The 23,664-nt window shown below is 39.1% G+C and overlaps 2 protein-coding genes across 2 annotated transcripts; one reads left to right on the plus strand and one right to left on the minus strand.

Annotated features, from left to right (window-relative positions):
- Nucleotides 1-19,224: 19,224 nt before the first annotated feature.
- Nucleotides 19,225-20,079, plus strand: LOC120414825 (uncharacterized). The gene is made up of 4 exons (XM_039576152.2): nt 19,225-19,376; nt 19,441-19,556; nt 19,616-19,748; nt 19,805-20,079. Exons 1-4 carry the CDS (start codon nt 19,328-19,330, stop codon nt 20,077-20,079), a joined length of 573 nt encoding a protein of 190 aa, XP_039432086.1. The 5' UTR covers nt 19,225-19,327.
- LOC120414824 (pickpocket protein 28) lies at nt 20,051-21,893 on the minus strand. The gene is made up of 5 exons (XM_039576151.2): nt 20,823-21,893; nt 20,545-20,765; nt 20,401-20,492; nt 20,242-20,347; nt 20,051-20,188 (listed from the first exon to the last, which is right to left on the minus strand). The coding sequence occupies exons 1-5, from the start codon at nt 21,647-21,649 to the stop codon at nt 20,076-20,078; spliced, it is 1,359 nt and encodes a 452-aa protein (XP_039432085.1). The 5' UTR covers nt 21,650-21,893; the 3' UTR covers nt 20,051-20,075.
- Nucleotides 21,894-23,664: the final 1,771 nt, after the last annotated feature.

The following is a 23,664-nucleotide window of genomic DNA, read 5'->3' on the forward strand; positions in this document are numbered from 1 at the left end:
AAATCAACATTTTCAGATGTATCAACAATGGAGAGTTGCTTGCTCACTTTTGTTTGGGCTATTTATTACTTTGGAACAGTCAAACACACTTTATGAAAGCTGTAATTCATTATCAAAGTGCTGATAGGCCGATAATAGAAATAGGCTGAGAAAGGGTATAGTTCCCCTATGTTTAGTTATTTTTTTCTTTTTATGATAACATTTTTGTCATATTTTTCCAGTTATTCAATTTTTCAAATGCTTTAAAAAACCCGGAAATTTGTTTAAAAATTGACCTTTGAGCCTTTTTTTTATGGTTAAGGGTTAGGTTTGAGCTTTTATCGTGTTGTTTACTAAAATTCCAGTAATTAAGTAAAAAATGTCAGAAAAAATAAATAAATTTGAACGAAATTGAAGTCGCAAAGTATGAAAAGCAAGTGGAAAAACTAATTAAGCTCTTGATCTAGCTGTACAAAATATTATATTTTTTTAATTTACGCGCAAAAAAAGGTGTATTTCTATGATAAAAAATATGCTGTATCGGCGGCATTTATCAGCAGCCGTGCCTAATTTATATCGATTTTTTTTTGCAGAACCGGAAAAGTTCATTCATTTTTTGAAGAGCTACAAAATGAACTTCCATCGTTAATTTATTAAATAATTGAATTTGTGGCTGTTGAAGCTTCACCAAAGAGACGAAAAGTGAACGTCTGCTGTATAAGTTTCCGTCTCCCTTAACGGTACACATCAACCATAGCTTTTGCACCGAGATTTCTGTTACATACATTTTAGTATCTTCAAAACTGCGGGAACTATCGATATATTTTTTTATTCATCCCCTAAATTACTGTCTTCGTAGTTATTTACAACAAGGTTTGACTATTTTTACAATCAGATTCTTGCAGGATTGGGTCCGTAAGTTTGACAATTTTAGAATAAGAAGACAACAACTTCCTTGGTTGCTGTGCACCCTTAAAGAAAAAAAAAATTAAAAGGTTTCCCCAATACTTTAACATGAAGAAACAGGTCACAATAAATTCAAATTGAGTGAATCTTAAAATCGGCATGATGGAGGCGCATGGTAGTGCAAATTATGTTACTTGATTATCCTTAACATTTTAATTTAATCCGCCGCGAATACCAACTCGCAATATCCACCGTCAGATCGATCTTCGAGGTGGTTTAAATTTGAATAACTTCACAATTAAATAAACTCGTTTGTTCACTTCTTGAATGCACTCACTTGCGCCTGAGTGTAAGATGACGCTTTGTCAGGCCCATGTTGCATCAGCCTTTCTTTCTTCGACATGTCTGTTTTGCAAGTTTCACAAATTTAAATTGATTTCTCGTTTTATCTTTATGTAGATTTGTCGAATGAGCGCACAAAACTGGTTTGACTGATTTCATGGGGAGGAAAAAAAACACACACACAAATTCACTGGAAACTCCCAGAACAACAACGAACGGAACGACATCGATCAACCTTCGATAACTGGACTTCCTCGTTCTGAATCATCTTCTTACCTTACAGATGGAACGAACTTAAGCGCCGAGTCTGATCGAACCAATAACATTGACACCAATCTCTTTTTTCACTACCACGAGGTCGAAACAAAAAACTAACTTCCAACGGAGAAGACTTGAGCGTCTCTCTCCCCTTTCAATTTAGAACGACGGTCACTTTGGAAATGATGGCTGCGGCGGGACACGAACCCTCTATTTATACCCTCGGAGCACGATCGCGACCAAAACGGTGACGGAGACGAAGCAGATCGGTGATCGTCGGAGCTTTGGAGCTTTGGATCACCATCACGCGCTGGGAGCGTGCTACTCAAAATCGAAACCCCAGCACAACGAAAAAAAAAACTGGTTCCTTTTGCCGAGGCTGGGTTGTTGTCGTTGTTGGTTTTATGCAAATACTGCGGATAAATACGCGGCCCGGGTCGTCGCGCACACTGGGCACCGGGTGTGGGTGGCCTACGTCAAAAAAGTCACGTCCTCTGGCGTGGTTCCCCCGGTTGGGATGGAAATTTGGCCAGTAAAATACGGATCGGATTGGCGTGGGGAGAGTGCAGTTTGATCCTTTGCTTTTTCTTTCGGACAGAGAGAGGTTGACTCGTAACGGAGGAATGTCCACGACATCGCGATGATGGCTACGTGGCAAAGGCCGGGCAGAGGATGGAAAGGGTTGTGTCTTGAAGTTGGGCCTAGGTTCTACTGCAAGTTGAGATGAAGGATCCGCACTTAATTTGTTGACCTGGCAAGTCTTGAGATATGGATGCCCTTGCATTGCTTAACAGGATCGCAATCTTGGCCATCAACGGCGCCTACAAGTTAAAATGCAGATCTTGAGGAAACTGTAAACAAGCAGGTCATCTTACCGTCGACGTGCCATTCGAGTTACAGTGTTAAAGGATGGACTTGAAAAATCGATTATGGCTTAAACTTTCTAACGCCCATGATTTGACTATGAATTGAAATTTCTCGAAAACTACGAAATAAATATATTTATTGCTATAGCACTAATACTTCTTGTACAGTTTTAACTGGCGTGAATGATTATCAGTTAATATCTTAATACTGATAATCTTTCACATTTCATCCAATTCAAGAAGTCAAATAAATAAAATTCGGGATGACTGTATCTAATTAAGACACCTTGGGAAGATGACATATGGAATGTCAACATTAACATTAAACATGTAAGCTATGTACCGTACTGTCACTGAATCGAGACTTTGTAACTGTCAAATTCTTGAGGAAAGCTTTAAATTTTTTACTCCTGAAGAAAATTGGTAGAAAAAATTACATTTTTTCAAACTAGGATCTCATTTTGAGCAACTTTTTTTCTACGGAAAACTTGACTTCTCTTGTTTTATGTTATTCTTGGTTTTCCGAACTCTGCTTGATCATAATTTCTGTAAAGTTTTATTTTACTTCAAATCAGATTTTGCATCTGATAATTAAGATATTTTTTTCAACCGTGTTTCAAAAGTTTTCCAAAATCATTGATTTTTTTTACATAAAATTAGCAACACTTCCAAATTTTTTTTTTATTTTTTTTCCTTTTAAAAATTTTTAGTCGCCGGCATGCTATTCCCTTGAAATGTTAATTTCTTTTTTCAAATTGTTAGGTCTTTAAATCGCAAAATCTTTCTATCATCGCGATCGTGGTATCTTTTCGCACGTCGATTTTGGGCAAAATTGATTCAAGAATGTCATTTTCTGCAGCTCTCAATGCTTCACCTTTTGTTTTTTACAGATTCCCAAATTCGACTTCAATCCTGAGATATTCAACAAAAACTGTCACTTTTTACATGAAAGAAGTTTCATTGTGATCGTGCCATCTTGACACACCCTGCAAATTGGTGTAAGTGCGACAACTGACCAAAGGGATTTTAGTCAGAACGTGTTTGACAGAAGTACATGTCCGACTGGTGTAAAAAAAAACTATAACTCGGGACTTCGGCAAACAAATTCAACCAAACTTCGGGACAATGCACATAATGGTCAGGTAAACGAAACGTGTTTGTTATTGTTTACATTGCGTGCTCTATATTTTGTTTATTCAAGGTCAAACAAGGACAAACGTGGCTTAGTCAAAATCTTAAAGTGACTTACACAAATTTATAAAATATGCTGCGCATGCCCAAATAGAGAGGAAACATGAACTTTAAGGTCAAAAACAGCTTTGATAAAAAATAGGCATGTCTGAATGGGTTTTCTCCAAAGGGCGCACAGTGGTTCAAAAGGCTGTTTTGACGAACTTAATTGATTAGAGCTAAAAGTAAGCATTTTCGAGCTTTGACATGTTCTACAACTTTGTTCAGCATTGTCATGGTCTACTTTTGGTCAAATTTGTTTTTCAAAATATTATCACAGCAGGCTATGGAATTTATAACTTTTGACAGTTAAGAGATAGAGCTTTGGTGTCTTCGGCAAAGTTGTAGGGCAGAAAATTTCCACAAACTTTGTCCAAGACGTCAAAGCTCTATCTTTGCGTTGAATACCAGTTTTTGAACCTTTTTCATAAATCCCTGCCAAAAAACAGTTTTTTGACAGAAACCATGTTAAATTTTGATTTTAGACGATTACAATGTTCAGAAGAATTGTCAATGATATCAAAACAAACAACTTTGTCGAAGACACCAAATTGATAGGAGCTTTATATGATGAGTTATAGCAAAATTTTGTGATAATTTAGCTACTTTTCGAGCTCGGTATACAAAGCCTCGGGCAAATTTGGGCAACAACCCATACAATAGGCTTCAAGTATGACAATTCCACAACAAAATGTCGGGTGAATCATTCGTCCGAAGTTTTACGGTCATAGTTTTCCGAGCATTCCAATTTATTTTATTTTTGATGATTATTTAAATGCATTTAGGACACTTTTAAGGCACATAACCCATTTTGGCGATTTATTTGGACACACGAGGCGTGTAGGTCAGACTCTTGCGAATATTTTGATGTATAATAAAACTATTTTTGAGGCTATCCAGTGTATTTTTGGCATTCTCTTGAAAAAAACCCCTCCAAAAGAGCTATTCGGCGTATCGAAACCTCTAGTCAACGGCATAACTTTAGTGTTGTAAAGACAGTAATTTTTTCAAACATTCATAAAATTTATTAGACTATATTATTATTAGTACCGTAAAACGGAGTGACTTTGATTGGTTTGAGATTTTTTAAATACGTACGGATTGGTATGCAATCATACTGACGGTGGAAAAGAAGTGTTCAAAGTAATCCTAGAAGAAGTTTTTATAAATTTATAAATTATGAATTAATTAAATATCGATAAATAGCAGTATTTTCATATCCTCAAATATCCTCGGAATGCATTTTCGAATTCTTTGGATAATTTTCCAGAAGGAGAAGGTAATATTAGTTCGTAAATAATAATTATTATGTGTTTTTAGAAGCAGAATCAATAAAAATCCAAAAATGTAAAAATCTCAAAATGTTTGGGCATCTTCAGTACAACAAATTTCATATAAATTGAGAAAACTTTTGATTTTTGCTTCGAATTCAGTTTAAAATGCAATATGAATCGATAATTTTATAAATAAAACTGGATTAACGAATTTCAGGAAAAAATTTGATTTTTTAACAATTTTACTTAAGTTTTTTATGTATTTTGTTAAAAACTGGTAAACTTAGTTGACTTAATATAAACATTGTTCCCTTTTTTCTTAGAAAATATATCAGCAACCTTAGTGATGGTTCATTTGATGAGAAATGAACTGACTATAGTCACACCGGAATTCAAAAAATAAATTTTCAACGCAACTATTTTTTTAAACACTATTTATTGAAAAAACTTTTTTTCTGTGTGGCCTACCTCAGTACATGTATTAAAAATAATAATCTTGAGAAAAAGATTCCAAAAATAAATTGAAATCTTACCAATGTCACTCCGGTTTATGGTAGTCTGATAAAAGAATCAAAATTATATTTTCCATAGAGTCCAATTTCTAACCCAGAACACAAACGTAATGAAAAAAAATAATATTTCAACATGATTTTTTTCAAACATTCAGTAGCACCAATCTTGGGACACTAATCCTCAACACCTTTATTTTGGCAAACCCATACTGGTTTAGATGTTTGGCGCTAAAATGTATCCTTCACCGGAAAGTTCTGGAAATCTTGAACCTGTTTTATGCCTCATGAATGGTGTTTGTTATTGCCGAACAGTACGAAGTACAAACAAAGTTCCTACAACAAAGTTTATACATTTTTAAAGTTTATTTGAGTACTTTTTATATGTTTTATTAATTTTGCGAGATTTATAAATTAATAAATCATGATTGCACAAATATTCCTTAATAATATTTTATATTAATTTCAAAAAAAAATCATTTTTTTGACAAGCGTTTTGAAGTTTTGCTACATAGAGTACAAAGTAAAAACAAGTACAAATTTAAAACCATTTTGCGAGGTTAAAAATTAATAAATCATGATTTCATAAATATTCCTTAATAATATTTTATACTAATTTAAAAAAAATTCAACATTTTTTTGACAATGGTTTTGAAGTTTTGCTACATTGTACAAACTACAAAGCTTTAAAAAAATCTAGATGAATATGACCATTGTAGTTGCTTTCTTCTCGGGATATTGCGATCGAACTTTCTTTACCTTAGAAAATGCTTCGTCATTGCTCTATGATCGAGAGCATCATCAAATTTTAAAACTGGCATAATAGGGGAAAAGCATGTATTTCCATCTTGCATTTAATTATGGTTCATAGCACAGAACAGGACATTAAATTTTAGCTTTTGAAAAGTATTTTAATTTTGTAACCCATTAATAGTAAGCTTAATTTTCTTAATTTTTTTTTTTACAAGAAAAAATGTTATCGTTGTTTTTCAATTTTATTCTTTTTATTCATTGAATTTGATTTTTTTTAAGTCGAAAAACACAAGATAGTTTTCCCTTCTAAATTTATATTACCAATTGCAACCCATTCGAAAGGATACTGCATTGAGTTCAATATTCTTGTGCTTCAAGAACGCATTTGACTAAACTGCCCACTTGACTTTGCACAAGACTAAACATATCAACAAACACAGCTTCCCAAGTCAGATGTAGGATATGGCATCATCATAAAAAAGTTCGGCTCTCACCTTGGACCGGTGCGAACCGGATTGGCAGACCCCGGCAAAAATACAGGTTTTTGGGATTTGTTCAGCCGAACCGGTTAAAACTGGAATCGAACACAATTTGTATGAGAGAACGATCGAATGGGAATGCGAATGCAAATGCATTTCTGCATCGTCTGTCTCTAAGGAGCAATTTTTTTTTGGGGGGAATTTGAATGCAAATGAGTGATGCAAATGACGAACTTTCTGGACATTACACTGTGACACACTAAACAAACTCGATGATATAATTTTGAAACATTAGAAGGACATAAAACATGTATTTATTTGTATTTTATTCTGAGACGAGACTAGACAACTGCAATTACGTATCAGACAGGTTTTGTGCAATGGCGCAATTTCATTCAGTTTGCTCAGTCTGGTGAAATCTGGACACGGACTGGTTATTTGTATATTCCTCAGCTAAATTAAGCTTGGAATTCCCCGACGGAATTCAGGTTTGTGTCAAGTTGTGAATTCTGGAGAAACCTGGATTAAGAATGCACTGTTTTCCAGTTTTTTTTTTCTGATAATAATGGATATAAGTATTTGGTTGTTGTCTGCGTATTATTAACAAATATTCTTTAAATTTTATATCAAATTTAGTAGGGGTTACTTGATTCTTGTTATGCCTGTATCGTGCAGTTCTCTCTAGCAAACAAAGTATTTTTTTCAATAATTTTTAATGGCTTTCAAATGTTTGATTTGACTTGTAACTTTCCCTTAGTTACAACCCGCTCAGTCGCACAAAACCCCCCAAGAACACCCAGGGTCGGCTCACTCAGTTAATCTTCATTTGAAAGCAAAGAGGGAAAAGACCACTTCTACGTTTTCATGGCACGTTTATTTGAGAATCTGCCCTAACAACCTACTCCCTATACGCTACCTAACCGGACTTACTTGTGTGGTGTCAGTGTATGGGCCCGCTGATCAGCTACTCTCGGCGTCGCTCGTGGACATCGGGATCTGGTGCATTCCCCGACGCGTGGGTGGTCGGATCTCGTCCACGCTCTGTCCCCCGTCCTCGACCTGGGACCTCTCGTTGCCTGCCGTCTCCTCCTCGTGTTGCCGGACTTATAGCGTTCCGGCGTGGAACACCGTAGCCTTCGCCGCAGTCACGTTCCCGTCCGGAACCTCGTGACACGGCGTCTCTCGTACTCGCTTCCGTACCCGTAGTAGACGATCCGGGACGTTCGATGGACCGTGCGTGGTTGTCGTGCACGTCCAGGCACACTTCGGTGCGGTTCGTGGCGGTGGCTATGTGTAACGGAGCCCACCGATGCTTAGCTCGTGGCTAGCAGGAACACTTGCCAAGGGGCACTCCAGGGTAATTAACGTGCTGGTCGAACACTAGAACTCGCGGGACTTGGCCAGGTTACGGATGGCCGTACGATCGCGCAATCCCTCAGCCGTAGACGGTGGCTTTCGGGCTTCCTCGACCTCGTGGGAGGTTCTTAAATCGCGGTTCCACTCACTGGTGTGGATCTTCGTGAGCGTGTGGACTCCTTCCTGGTGCTCAAGCAAGTGGACGAGTCGATCCCGTCCAGACTCCGAAGAGCCCTCGAAGATCACGCAGAAGTCGAGGTTGCGTTCATCTCTGCGTTTCGTGGGTGTTGATAAGAGTAGCCAAGTTGTCGCTACTGAAAACAATGCCTAATGTGATGTGTGATGCAAATCTCTTGTGCCATTCTATTACTTTTTTTTCTAGCTATTTAAATTCAAAACGACTGTTGTTTGACGAATTGGTGCAGATTTATTATATTTGCAAATGTTGTGCTTATTTTGCGTTTCTTGGTTGAAAAACTACCCTAACTCTAGCTTTTCTAAGTGGTCGACCTCTTGAAATGACCCGAGTGTTCAGGGAAGGTTTATGAGACGATGTGGGCATACCAAGGTGGTTGGTCACACTACCGCACCGCTCGGGGAAAAAAAATATTGTTAGATATTTTTTTTGTTTTTTGAATAAGATTAGAATCAAACAAAATGCCGCAACTGTACCCTTACAATCAATCCGTTCAAACTGTGCATAAGTGAAGAAACGAAATGATCTTCGACTGAAATATTATACTCGCATCAAAAGATGGGAAACAATCATTAACAAACAATAAACATCAAACAATAAATTACACATTAAAATTACAAAAAAAATATGAATTCTTACTGTATTCCGGAATACTTCTACAAATTTAAATTTTTATTAATTAAGCGCGCGGATTCGTTTTGGGTGGTATTATGTTGCACTTGTGAGCACTAACTAGAGTGACACTGCAAACTATAGCCTTACATTTTCAATTCATATCGCAAAATTTACTTTTGTTGCGTATTTGATTCGATCCAGTTTAAGAAAACGAACAATTTTTGCGCAGATACGAAGTCGTAATGTATCGATTTTTACTTTAAAAGACTGGCCAAGATCAGTTAAATAGGGTTGACTTCGTACGTGGATTCTTAAACAGAAGGGAATCAAATTTGGTGTATTTGTACTTAATTTGGTGGTGTATAAATAAGAAACAGTTTAAAATTGCTCCTCCTTCAATGGATTCAACGTTCACAAGCGTCCTTGTGACGAAGTTAAAATAATACAGCATAAAAACATAAATACTGGTGCTTCAAAAGCTACCCACAAACATTTTCTGTAACAAAAACTCAGAGATAAATAAATAAATTCATTTTGTCCGCCCACAACTCGCTATTCCATGACCAAAAGAACTGTTTACGATCAAGAACAATGCGATTAAAAGACACAAAAGAAAATAAATATATCACAGAAGAGTATAAAAATTGTAAAGCTTTACTGTTTTGTTTTGGTACCCTTTAACAATAGGCAAACTGACCTTCAATTATTCCATCTCCAATCGTTATCCATATTCCTCTCCTTTTCTTGTTCATCATCCCGGGATACCATTCTATGATAAGAACGGCTGGGTCGAAACAATAGCTGAAACGGTGTGAGGAACCGACTTTCTACATGCTGATAACAGAAATCGGCTCTCAACTTTCCCATCACAAATCGTTTACACCAACGTTCTATCACTTCTAGCATAAAACATGCAAAAAATTATGCTTTTAAATCGCCAGCGGAAAAGACACCAAGACTTTTCCCTGCGTCATCACCAACTTCATACGCACAAGAACCTTTCTTCGCGAGAATCACCACCGGTTCGTACACTTCTCCAAGCTTCGCGTTAAAGTGGTCGCCGGCGGAAGACTGACGGAACGTACGTTTGTACACTTTCTGCCCGACGTCAAAGGTCGGGGCGTAACGTTTGTGCCTCAAATCGTAACGTCTCTTCGTCTCTTCGTGCGCCTTTCGTAGATGGTCAACAACTCTCTGGTGAACCGATCTACTGACGATCTGCATCCGCTCCATCCTCTCTTCATCACTCAATTCCAGTGAGGATTGGAGTCGATGCTCGGAGCCCTTGGTAACGATCTCATGCCCGAAGATCACCCTGTACGGGGTGTACTTGGTAGTCGCGTGAACGGTGTTGTTCAGCACAAATTCCACCTCGGAGATTCGCGTATCCCAAAGTCTCTGATTCTCCCTAACATAACTTCTAATCATTGCATTTATCGTCCTGTTCAGTCTTTCCGTGGGGTTCGCTTGACTACGGTGTCTTGCGCTAGCCCAATGTTGTATTTCATATTTGTTCAATAGTTGTTGAAATTCTTTAGATTGGAATGTTGTTGCGTTATCTGATATCAGGTACTGAGGTACAGATAAACGACGGAACCAGAACTGTTCTAGAATCTCACAAACACTACTTGCACAGATCTTCCGGACAGGGACCAACAGACAGTACTTAGAGAACACGTCCATCAGGACGAGCAGATGTGCATTGCCCTTGGCACTCCTCGGAAGAGATTGTATGTAGTCGATTGTTAGAATCTGAAATGGTTTGGTTGTAATCCGTTGATTGCCCATTTCTGGGACAACCGAAATTGTTGAATGTTTTATTCTCTTACAAGTTTCACAGTTCATTACATATTTCTTAATTTCAGCTGCCATTCGTGGCCAATAAAACCTTTCTTTAATTTTCGCAACAGTCTTTTCGTAGCCAACATGGAATGCTTCATCATGTTCTTTGACTAAAATGTCTGCTCTTTTAGAAGTCGGTACACATTGCTTCCAGTCAAACGCGTAATCTAATACATCGGACTGTGAAGAAACTAGTTTGTAAAGGACATTATTTTCTATTTTGAAGTCAATATAATTTTCAGGATCTCGTTTTACAGAAGCGTAAAGTTTAGAATACCAATCGCTACCATCGTCAATCTCCGCGATTTCTAAAGATCGGGAGAGAGCGTCTGGAACAACGTTTTCTTTTCCCTTTCGGTGTTTTATGATCATATGATATTGTTGTAAAATTATGCTCCAACGTGACAACCTTGAAGAAGTCTTCCATTTGGAGCGCATAATGAATGTTAAAGCTGACGAGTCGGTCACTAGTGTAAATTTACTCCCCTCGATATAACATCGAAACTTTTCTATACACCTCAGAGCTGCTAATCCCTCCTTTTCCGCGGCGTGATAGTTAAGTTCCGCGCCTTTTAACTTTTCTGAATGATACGCTATGACCTTCTCCTCTCCGTTCTGAACTTGAGTAAGCACCCCCGCAATTGCGTGATCGCTTGCATCGGTTTGCACCGTAAAAGGTAATTTGAAATCAGGGTTTGACATTACAGGAGCGCTAATCAATTTCTCCTTAATGGTCCGGAATGCCAGATCAGCCTCAGCAGTCCACTCAACCTTTTTAGGTTTGTTTTTGAGTAGATCTGTGAGTGGCGATGTCAATTCGCTGAAATTATTGATAAATCGTCGATAATAGTTCGCCATACCGAGAAATCTGCGCAACGCACGAACAGACTTAGGGACCTCATACACAACAATCGCGTGAACGCGATCAGGATTGGGCCTAAGACCGTCTTTTGATAAAATGTAACCTAAGTAGGGCAATTCCGGGACACAAAATTTGGATTTTTGTAAATTGATTCTCAAATCAGCTTCATTCAACCTTCTAGCTAACTCTTTCAAATGTTCAACGTGTTCTTCAAACGTGTGACTTGCGACAACTATGTCATCCAAGTACACAAATATATTTGGCTCAAGCACACCGAATCCTAGCACTTTGTCCATCAATTTGCTCAAACTGGCTGGACTGTTTGCTAACCCGAACGGTAGTTTCTTAAAATGAAACAATCCACGTCCAGGTATGGAAAATGCTGTAAATGGCCTAGATTCGGGGCTAAGCGGTATTTGGAGAAAGGCTTGACTAAGATCAATGGTGGTAAGATATTTGCAAGAACCAAGTCTGCTTAAAATGCGATTTTGATGCGGAAGCGGATAAGCGTCACGCTTAGTGCGCTCATTCAGCTTTCTCGCGTCGAGACAGAGGCGTACAGCATCGCTGTCTCTTTTTGAAACAGGTACTACTGGTTGAGACCATTCTGAAGTAGACGGTTCTACAATATCATCCCTAATCATATTATCTAAAGCAATTCCTATTTTTCGTTGAACTTCGGGACTCCATGGGTATGGGTTTTGTCTAATTGGTGGTTTGTCACGGTATTCGTCACTAAGTTCAATAGTGTGAGTTAACAACTTTGTACAGCCGATATCACCAGGCTTTGGTACCAGAAATAAAGATTTAATTTGTTCTAACTCGGCTTGTTGTTTGGGAGTCAACAGAACTTCATCATCGATCTGCTCCTCAGAGTCATCAATTGTTTCGATAAACGACTCTCGGAGAGAAGGATAGATACCGAATTGGTCCCAAAACGACATTCCAAGATAGCACTGTCGCTTGAGAGAGGGCGCGACTACAAAAGAGACGATCTTTGTAGTTCCGTTAAAAGAAACTGGAATATCAATCTCTCCTGCAACTTCTACTGGATGACCTTCGGCAGTAATCAAAGACATGTCCGACGGTGAACAGTTCAAATTCAAATTCGTGACGAGTTTATGTGAATTTTTCCCTAAAATGTTTCTATTTGCCCCGCTGTCTAAAAGTGCAGTTATTTGGATTCCTAGCAAGTCGATTCGCACAAATGGCCTGTTATCACCATGTGGGTGGAGAAAAATTGTGTTGACCTCCCCATCATCGTTAGATTCAGCCTCCACGTGCGCGTAACCGAGCTGCGTAAGAATACTTTTGGTGGAATTTTCTTCAAGAGGGCTTTCAGGTAATTCCTTTCGACTACTCTGCCTCATTGAGCAGCCTTCTCTGAGTTTTTTGTTGGACAAAAAGGACAATCACATTTTAAAAATCCAGGAAAACCACACTCTTCACAAAATATTTGCTTTTCCTGTTTACATTGATAAAAGTTGTGCCCAAAATTATGGCAATTAAAACAAGTACCTTTACGTAACGGGACATAAGACTTTAAAATCTTTTCCAAAGTATTTAGATTTGTACTAGGCCCTGGATCAGGTTGACTAGTTTTTTGCAATGGCTTCCGCTCGGGCTCTTTTTGCAACGAATTTTCTGGTTTAGTTGGTGGATTCTGCTTATTCTGACCATTTCTGTAATTTGGATTTGGACGATTTGTGTTTCTAAACTCTCTCGAGAAATTCTCTCCCTTATTCCATGGACGATTATTGTTTTGATAATTTCCAGCATTGTTCATCGGGTTTGGGTTTCTTCTCTCTGTTTTGATTTCGTTTATCTGCCTATCATTTGTTCGTGTTCCTCGGGGACTGTCTTTTTCACCCTTAGTGTACCATTGCCAGTTGATGGCGTCAAAGTTTTTCCCAAATTCCTTCATAGCTGGGAGAGTTTTAACGTTTGCAGCTAGCATAGCGCTTTTGTACTCGCTTCGAGCATTACGAAAAATAATTTTAAACTTTCTGTCCTCCTCCATCGGACTAGACAAATTTCTAAAGAGTCGAATCATATCAAAATAATAATCTTGAAACTTTTCCCTCGCAGCTTGCTTACGCAAATGCAACTGCCGTTCATAAAAATAATCAAGATCAGGTGGAAGAAATTCTAGTTTCAACTCACTGACAACATTTTCCCAAGTTTCTAACTCATTATTTGCATTAATTTCCATAAACCATGACCTAGCTTTCCCTTCAAACAAGTGATGAGCTGAATTTAGTGCGTCCATCCCGGGAATTCCCGGGACAAAAATCCCGGGATTTTTCCAAAACCGGGAATTCCCGAATCCCGGGATTTTCCATAATTTGTCCCGGGAATTCCCGAAATTGAAAAAAATAATCATATTTTGGTCTGGAAATTCAGATTTGGTTGTGGAAATAGTAGAACAGTTGAATACTTAGTAATCGATAAAATGCATTAAAATTTGTATTCGGCAAATATCAGCATTTATTTGGCTTATTAGGGAAAATTATTATAATTTTAGTTAACAGGTCCGCAAAATGCCTAGCGCTTTAAATGGATATATTTACGTATATTTACGATTTTAAATTTGAAAAAAATAATCTCATGTCTCATCTAAGCAAAAAATAATTGCAAAAATATTTTGGATGACTTCGGTTAAAACAGGAACAGAACAAAACAATTAGTACACCGACTTCCAAATGTATTGCTCTAAAATCTCCTGTACCTATTCAGACTTTAGACCCGATTTTCCCCCAGTTGGTGGTAGTAACTTGAAATTATTTTGTGAAATATGTTTTATATAAAACAATGTATTCAAAACTAATCTAAAAATTTACATTGATTAGTCTAATTTTATTTGTTGTCGTTTTTTTGTTATTTATACATATAAAAGAAACTCTTTAAGCTGAGTGATGTCATATAAAAAAAATTAAAAAGAAATATTTTCATAAAGACTAACTTATGTAATTTGAATCGCAAATAAAAAAAAATCAAATTGGAATTAAAAATTGTAATTGATTTAAAATCCAAAACACCACAAAGAACAAAATTGATTTTTATCAATTTTTTATTTCTTTTAGGCTATTTAAAAACTTGTTTATGTTGAAGTGTAGATTATCACCAATTAATATTATTAAGCTCATTCTATGATTTTAAGCATGAAAACATAACAAATATAATTAAAATATAGATTTTATTACTGATACAAAAATTTCCCGGGATCCCGGGAATTCCCGGGATTTCAAAAATATTTTTCCCGTTTCCCGGGAAATTCAAAACCCGGGAAAATTGGACGCCCTAGCTGAATTGTACAATTCTTGTTTGTTAAAACCTTCGGATCTTGCATTAAATTCTACTTCTTTCAAAAAATCGTGCAGGCGACGACCTCCATCAGAGCCATCGTACCTGATTTTCCACTTGTGCACAGGAAACCTTTTTCCAGTCACTTCTCCTGCCGATCCCTTATGGCTTGAAGAACTCGGTTTTGGTTGTTTATGAAATTTTTTATTATCTTTGACATTTCCGTTTGAATTTTTGTTGCTATGTTCACCTGAATTTTCATCTTTGACCAGCCAATCCAAAAAATCTTTGTAACTAAATTTTGGTTTTGATGGAACTTCCAACTTAGGTTTATTCTGATTGTTAAATTGGGTGCTATTTTTCAAGACATCCTCTGGTTTGGAATTTTCAATTTCTAATTTGTGTATTCTCTCTAATAATTGATCAACTATAGTTCTAAGCTCACCGTTAATTTCTCGCAACTTATTTAATTCGTTTTGTTGTTCATTCCTTTTTCCCGCATCTCCCTCTTCTTCGATGTTTCCTTCCTCTTCTACTTCATCTCCTTCCTTTTCATCTTCTTCCTCTACTTCTTCCTGTTCAGTTCCCACTCCCGAATATATTGAATTTGATTTGGACGGAATAGGGGTTACGTTACCATTGTTCTGAGTAGTGATCTCAGTTGGAGTCTTATCTTTGTCGAGTTCATCTCGCGCTTGGCGTATGCTAGAATTGATAATTTCTGCTTCTGCCGCTCGTATCTCCTCAAACGGTGAAGTCGGTGAAAAATAATTTGTTAATAGTTTAGCGCAAACTCCTACCATTTCCTTAATCGTATTAATATCAGCGTCCTCCGTAGTGTGAACTTTAGCTCGAAGCATGCGGATAAATAAATGAAGTAATCGTGTTTTGAATTTTTGATCTGGGACACTTTTAGCTGTTCTGTTTTCTAAAATATTTTTGATCTCCTGAATTTTATCATCACATAATTCCAGTTCATCGATCAATAAATCCCATCCTTTTTCGTACTCAAATGTTAAGACTTTGGACTCTCTTTCTTCTTTTAATTGTCCTCTTAATCTTCTCTCTAAAGCTGATCGAGACTCCGAACCAAACTCAATATTGCGAATGGTCAGCTCGTTGTTCAGCTCGTCTTCCAACAAATGAGCAGTGTTCATATCAAAATATTGACGAATAAATTGATCCATTTTGGATAGAAAAAAACACACTTAAACAGTTTAAAATAATAAATAAAATAAATAGAATAAAATACAGCTCATGCAAATTGATTCACACCTTAAAATGTACAAATGGACACCAAATTTAATAAATTAATTGAGACAAACGATTTCGCGACAAATTATAACCAATAAATATTTTTACATGCGGTTTTCGATCGAATCACGCCAAAATTGCAAGTTATTGAGCGATTAATTTACTTTTGAACAATCATTGCCACCCAAATTAAGTGGTTTATAATATCAGTTGAAGAATTCACTTCAGAACTACAATTATCTACATTAAATTGAACAGTTTAAAAGCAAGTGGGTTTACCAGAAACACCGACGCCAATCCGAAGACCGATTTTGCCGATTCAAACCAGATTCTCCCCCCTCGTTAACCTCCAAAATAAAGGGAATAATTGAAATTATTAACTTTTTTTTGTTGGTCGCCAATATGTAACTTTCCCTTTGTTACAACCCGCTCAGTCGCACAAAACCCCCCAAGAACACCCAGGGTCGGCTCACTCAGTTAATCTTCATTTGAAAGCAAAGAGGGAAAAGACCACTTCTACGTTTTCATGGCACGTTTATTTGAGAATCTGCCCTAACAACCTACTCCCTATACGCTACCTAACCGGACTTACTTGTGTGGTGTCAGTGTATGGGCCCGCTGATCAGCTACTCTCGGCGTCGCTCGTGGACATCGGGATCTGGTGCATCCCCCGACGCGTGGGTGGTCGGATCTCGTCCACGCTCTGTCCCCCGTCCTCGACCTGGGACCTCTCGTTGCCTGCCGTCTCCTCCTCGTGTTGCCGGACTTATAGCGTTCCGGCGTGGAACACCGTAGCCTTCGCCGCAGTCACGTTCCCGTCCGGAACCTCGTGACACGGCGTCTCTCGTACTCGCTTCCGTACCCGTAGTAGACGATCCGGGACGTTCGATGGACCGTGCGTGGTTGTCGTGCACGTCCAGGCACACTTCGGTGCGGTTCGTGGCGGTGGCTATGTGTAACGGAGCCCACCGATGCTTAGCTCGTGGCTAGCAGGAACACTTGCCAAGGGGCACTCCAGGGTAATTAACGTGCTGGTCGAACACTAGAACTCGCGGGACTTGGCCAGGTTACGGATGGCCGTACGATCGCGCAATCCCTCAGCCGTAGACGGTGGCTTTCGGGCTTCCTCGACCTCGTGGGAGGTTCTTAAATCGCGGTTCCACTCACTGGTGTGGATCTTCGTGAGCGTGTGGACTCCTTCCTGGTGCTCAAGCAAGTGGACGAGTCGATCCCGTCCAGACTCCGAAGAGCCCTCGAAGATCACGCAGAAGTCGAGGTTGCGTTCATCTCTGCGTTTCGTGGGTGTTGATAAGAGTAGCCAAGTTGTCGCTACTGAAAACAATGCCTAATGTGATGTGTGATGCAAATCTCTTGTGCCATTCTATTACTTTTTTTTCTAGCTATTTAAATTCAAAACGACTGTTGTTTGACGAATTGGTGCAGATTTATTATATTTGCAAATGTTGTGCTTATTTTGCGTTTCTTGGTTGAAAAACTACCCTAACTCTAGCTTTTCTAAGTGGTCGACCTCTTGAAATGACCCGAGTGTTCAGGGAAGGTTTATGAGACGATGTGGGCATACCAAGGTGGTTGGTCACAGACTTGTTGACAGGAAATGCAGAAAACAAAATTAAAGTTCGATCAAATTGTAGATTCTCTAAGGCAGACCCGTAGCCAGGGGGTGGCTTCCGGTTCCGGGCTCCAAAAATTCAAAATGGCGGTCATTATGGCGGCTTTGAACTGTTGAGCATAATAATTTGGTAACGAAACAGACCACTCAAAGTTGACTAATTTGAAGTCGCTTATATCGAACTTGCATCGACCCTATATCATCACCAAAAATAACAATACTGCAAAGTTCATTACAGAACTTGTTTAAGGGATGAAAAGTTCAACTTTTGATACAATTGCTGAAAAGTTGAACATTTCATCACTTAAATAATAAGCAAGAGACGAATGCACACTTGTGTAAAATCTCTTTAATAAAAACAAAAAAAATAATCATTCAAATAAGTGCATAATAGTAGTTTATGCAACAAGTTGCAAAAAGAGGATTTTTTCAGCACGAGTCGTACATTTATCCAACGAGGTTCACCGAGTTGGATAAATACGAAGAGTGCTGAAAAAATCAAGTTTTGCAACGAGTTCCATACAACATTTTTTGCAATTCCGAAAAACACCCATTAAGTGAAATTTTAAGTTAAATTTTCATGTATTTTGTCAATAAATTGTTTAAATCAAAAAAATGTTGAAAAGTGTTACTTTTCCAAACAAGTGCTGAAAAGTTCAACTTTTCAGCACCCATTTCAGTGCTGAAAAGTAGAACTTTTCAGCATTTATTTTGAAAAGTGTTGCAATTCGATTCTGTTATTTTTGGTACAGAAAAGTAGACTATTTCGTCGTTCAAGAATGACAGGAAAAGTAAGTAGTTTCACGATGGAATTGCAAAAAAGTCATTTTTGCAATTCCGTCGTGAAACTACTTACTTTTCCTGTCATTCTTGAAAGACGAAATAGCCTACTTTTCTGTACCAAAAGTAACAGAATCGAATAGCAACACTTTTCAAAATAAATGCTGAAAAGTTCTACTTTTCAGCACTGAAATGGGTGCTGAAAAGTTGAACTTTTCAGCACTTGTTTCGAAAAGTAACACTTTTCAACATTTTTTTGATTTAAGCGATTTATTGACAAAATACATGAAAATTCGACTTAAAATTTCACTCAATGGGTGTTTTTCGAAATTGCAAAAAATGTTGTATGGAACTCGTTGCAAAACTTGATTTTTTCAGCACTCGTCGTATTTATCCAACTCGGTGAACCTCGTTGGATAAATGTACGACTCGTGCTGAAAAAATCCTCTTTTTGCAACTTGTTGCATAAACTACTATTTCAGCATAGTTATTTTTAGTGATGATAATTCAAAATGTGTTTATACGTGCACACTGCACGTACACAGCAAAAAAAATGTAAATTTGGAAGGTGTAATTTTAGAAGGCTGAATATTGCCTCGTTTATGATGTAATTTTACCTCAATTTAGACTGAAAATGCGATATTACACCAGAAAAGTGGTAGAATTACACATTTTCAGAGGTAAACTTACACATTTTTTCTGATATAAAAGATGTACCCCTTTCCAGATGTAATATTACCGTGAATTTTTTTTCTGTGTACTTATCTATCAACCTTGATTACCATGCGCCAACTGTCATCAAAGATGGCCGTGCTGCACGACATGTGCATCCGGCAGCGTGGTTTGTTTATCTGTGCAAAAGTATTCAACTGTTTTTGGGTACAGACTTCAAGATGGACGATAAAGCAAAGTGGTTGGCCAGGGAACACCGTCGAATTATGGGTAAGATCAATTGAGAAACACGTGGCTGCCGCACGTGAAAACTAACACCTTTGATGCCATTTAGAGGAGTACAAGCACCAAAAGACCAAACATGAGGAGTTGCGCCGGAGAATCCGGGACGTTACCGGAAGTCTCAACAACCGAACCAGTCAGCTCCAAGTGCTGAAGAAGAGATGTGAGGTTTGTCGAGATGATAATTTTGTTTATTTTTTGAGACATTGAAATTTGAATAACTTTAGGAGGTCAAACTACATTTAACTGACGCCATGGCCGACGACAAAACAATTACGGCTTTTCACGAGCTTGAGAGGTCTCGTTACGCGAAACTTCGGCAAGCAGTTGAAGAGCACAAGGCGGCGGTTACACGTGCTGGTGAGGTTATGTTCTGTGACCTAATTCCTAAACATTTAATTTCTTTTGATATTCAGTGGAACAAAAGCAAACGAGCGTCGTTAAAGCGGTCGAAATCTCGCCCTCGTACGTGCGCTGCTCCCGGGAGTGTGAGTTGGACGAGAAGGAGCGTCAATTGGCCGACCAGAGGCGCAAGCTGGCAAAGCGCGAGCAAGCCATCGTCATCCGGAAGAACCACAACGCGGCTCGCATCGTTCGGCTCCGGAAGTTGCTGCAGTCAAACGAGGAAAAGCGTGCCCTGTACAAGGAACAGCTGGCGGCGCTGCGCTCCAAAGCTAGCCGGCGCTACTAGGTTGGCCGGGGCTGCTGCTTGAACAGCCGCCAGGCGAAGAAGTACAGGAACTCGGTGAACGTGATCAGGCTGCACCCGAGGAAGAACCCGCCGAGGCCACCGATGTAGACTGAAATTGTTAGTAAATGAGTTAATTTGAAATTGCATTTTGTTTTATTTTACCGAAAACATCCGAAAGTCCAAAGATCATGTCACGATTCAGTTGCATTTTTGGGTAGTCTGTTAACCCCCACTGCAGATTTGCCCCAAGGAACCATTCGCGGGATCTCTGAAAAATTGTTTTTTATAATTAATTGTTTGAGGTTTTTCCCGAATACTCACGTAAGCTTGTATGAAATAATTGGAATCGTCGCAGTTTGGAACACAGTTGCATTCGGTGTTGCCCTTTATCCCTCGAAGAGCTATTAGTTCCTCTAAATTTAAAATGTTTACGTACTTAAATCAACAAACAATCGCAAATCTTACCCGCATTTTGACCCAGACATTGATACCCGCTCAAGTCACAAATCCGGTACTTGAGCGACTTCTTTCCAGCGTTTCTGTAAAAATGTGGCACACAACCACAAAATCTGACCGCCAGCTTCATCCGGCACTCGATCCGGCACAGGTTGTAGCTGTAGACCGGACTGAACTGCAGAATGTCCGCCTCGTGCGTGAAGCGACACTTGCGCTGTGAAATGGACAGTCTGAAATATCAGATTAATTTTAGGTTAGGGAAATCACGCTACTAGTTCGGCCCGTACTCCCTAGCATTCGGCGATGTGATGATCTCCAGCGCCAGCAGTTCAACCGTGGTGTAGAAAGCTTCCAGAAACGAGTATCGGCGCTTGCTGATCTCCGGCACTTCCATAAACCCGTGAAAGAACACCTCGTACGAGCTCTCCAGCTTGATCAGCTGACCGTACACCTCACCGTCCAGTGGGTGCACGACTACCGGTTCCGGTGGTGGTACCAAATCCCACCGGTTGTTCCTCCAATACTCGTACGAGCTGTACGCCGCAACCTTGGAGTTGACGGACACGCACGATCCCAGCTCGGTTATGGTGGGCTGCAATTGCAGCAACAACGTGGTTCCGCTACTACTCATCGGCTGAAACGGCCACGACAGATTCTGAATCAGCTCCAGGTAGTCTTCGCTTGGAATGCCATACGTTTTGTGCACCGGTAGTTCCATAAAAGTATCATAGCTAGCGTTCGCCAACTTGACGATGAACTCCTTGAAATCATCCGAATCTCCCTCATTCGCAAACTTTTCCGGATGTTCGCCAATGTACCGGTCAACCTTGTCCTGGTCGATCCGATGGTGCGTGCACACGGTCAAGCTCGGAAAGCTCGTGTTCCAAAAGTACATGTTACGATCCATCGATATGACCACCGGTGAGGTTTGGTACCGGTCCCAGATACGCTGAGCCAACGCAACACTTCCAAAGATTCCCACAAATATGAAAGTAATCCAGACCATCCGTTCGACGATGTGGACGCCCATGCGGACCAGATGGCGCAAGCCGTGGGCCGAGGTGGTTTCGAACAGATTGATGATAAACCATTGCAGGTGCTCGAGCAGATTCATGACGGTTTAGCTTGGATCTTTAGACGACACTACCCTGCAGGCTCATTGATGGTTAGTTTTATAGTGAGCCGTAGATTACGTTGTAATTATTTCCCGTGTCCAAATAAAGATTACAGGATAGAAGTTGGGGCAATTACCCGTTATCTTAACATCTATCAAACATGCTCAGCAGCTTACTATTGGAATTTGTTTTTGATACTCATAATTGTAACAATCATCTGTTTCCAATCAATTAAGGATGGAAATTTTGTGCGATATGACTTCCATGCTGAACGTGATGAAGCTTATAATAAAACCATATGAAATCAGTACCAACACAGGGAAAAGGTCATTGAAATATAGAAAACTGCTTTGTTTCCCAAACTCTCGCCCATAAATCGTACCTTGTGGTTCTTCCTTGAAAAGTGAATTCCAAAAGTTGAAAATTCCACTTTCTATAAACACGTTTATCGTATAGGCAAAAACTTCCAATAGCTCACTTCGGGACGCAAGTTTGTACGCAACAGGTAATAACCCAAGGGACTGCTCCATGATTTTGTAGCGGTACAGTTTGTTAGCTGGATCGTAATAACGTGGTAGCAATTTTAACTCGCTTAAACTTTTCTCAGCAATATATGCATGGACAAAGTCCATTCTGTACAAACTTTCATTACTTTTCACGAGCAATCCATTCAACTCCTCTAGTTCTGTGGCGAACAGAGTAACTAAGTGATCATACTTCACTTTAAATCCATGCTTGATCAAATCTGGGATTGTCATAATCTCTTGTGTAGCGGGTCTACTAATCATGCAAGATAGTATTTTAGTCTCATATGCTCTGGAGATGAAAAACATGACAACAATCAATGAAAACAGCACTAGTTTCTCTACAATTCCTGCTCTGTTAAGGTTGTACCGTTCATATCCACAGACTACCAATAGAATCGGTTCGTTCTGGAATATCAGAGGCATTTTAATCTTCACTAGTTCTACCATAACAATCACCAGCAACAGTGCAACCCAGACCGTCCACTGAAAAGGAATCGTGAACAGCTGCGCTGTGCTAATTGGAGATCTCGGAGCTAGGATAACGAAATTGGTCGTCATTGGAGTCAGCATGAAACTGAAGAACATATTATCGACCATTCGAATTGAATAAACCCACGGTTCAAAATCGATTTTTCGACTTATCAAGTGACGTACAAAACAAGCATTTGTGTCGTCGTTAACAATTGTGGAATTGCAATTGTGCGATATCTCACGCACTGTTGTGTTCAAAAATGTGGCAGTTTCCGCTAGCCATCTCAACGACGGTTTGTCTGGGGTCATGGGAATTCTGGTGGAATACGTAATAGTCCTTTGAACGTTGCGTTTAGCTGACCTTTTATTAAAACTCCAAGGTTCCGGAAAATTCTTCAGCACAACTCTGTTCACGATTATCCAATCATTCTTTTCGTCTAGAAACACTGCATTATAGTATGACATATGTTTACAGAGGAACGCCAATTCAGCATAATCATGACTTTTGGTGTTAATCAGTAGCATTATTCTAGTGCTTGGTTTGAACAACCGCAACGTATGAAAAACTTGTTCAAGACGAGCTGAGGCAAGCTCACCTTGTATCAGAAGCAGTGACGGCTGCACTGGCCACCGAGTAATGTCAACGGCAGCGGTGCCGGAAATGATAAATTTTGTAGTGAATGCAAGCCGAGGATCTTCAAGGACCTTTCCGAGAAGGTTATCGAACGGATTTTTAAGCGACGTGCCATAGAAAACCATTCTTGGAACTTCAGGTTCATTTTCCACTAGGTGGGTAATAACTTGCACTATATAGTCGACAGTGTCCTGTTTAGCTGAGGCTAATCCTGTTGAACAAAACAGCAACACAAATGATAATACAATCCATCCTATTGAGGCCATATTTGGAACAACACTAGCTAAAAAGTAAACTTTATGTGTTGACATCATGCAGTTAAATGATAGAGATCCATGTTGGGTACATTTGAGAAACACTTTAGGGTGCATTAGAGCACTAA

This window comes from Culex pipiens, chromosome 3, assembly GCF_016801865.2.
Source record: "Culex pipiens pallens isolate TS chromosome 3, TS_CPP_V2, whole genome shotgun sequence".
NCBI classification, from domain to species: Eukaryota; Metazoa; Arthropoda; class Insecta; order Diptera; family Culicidae; genus Culex; species Culex pipiens.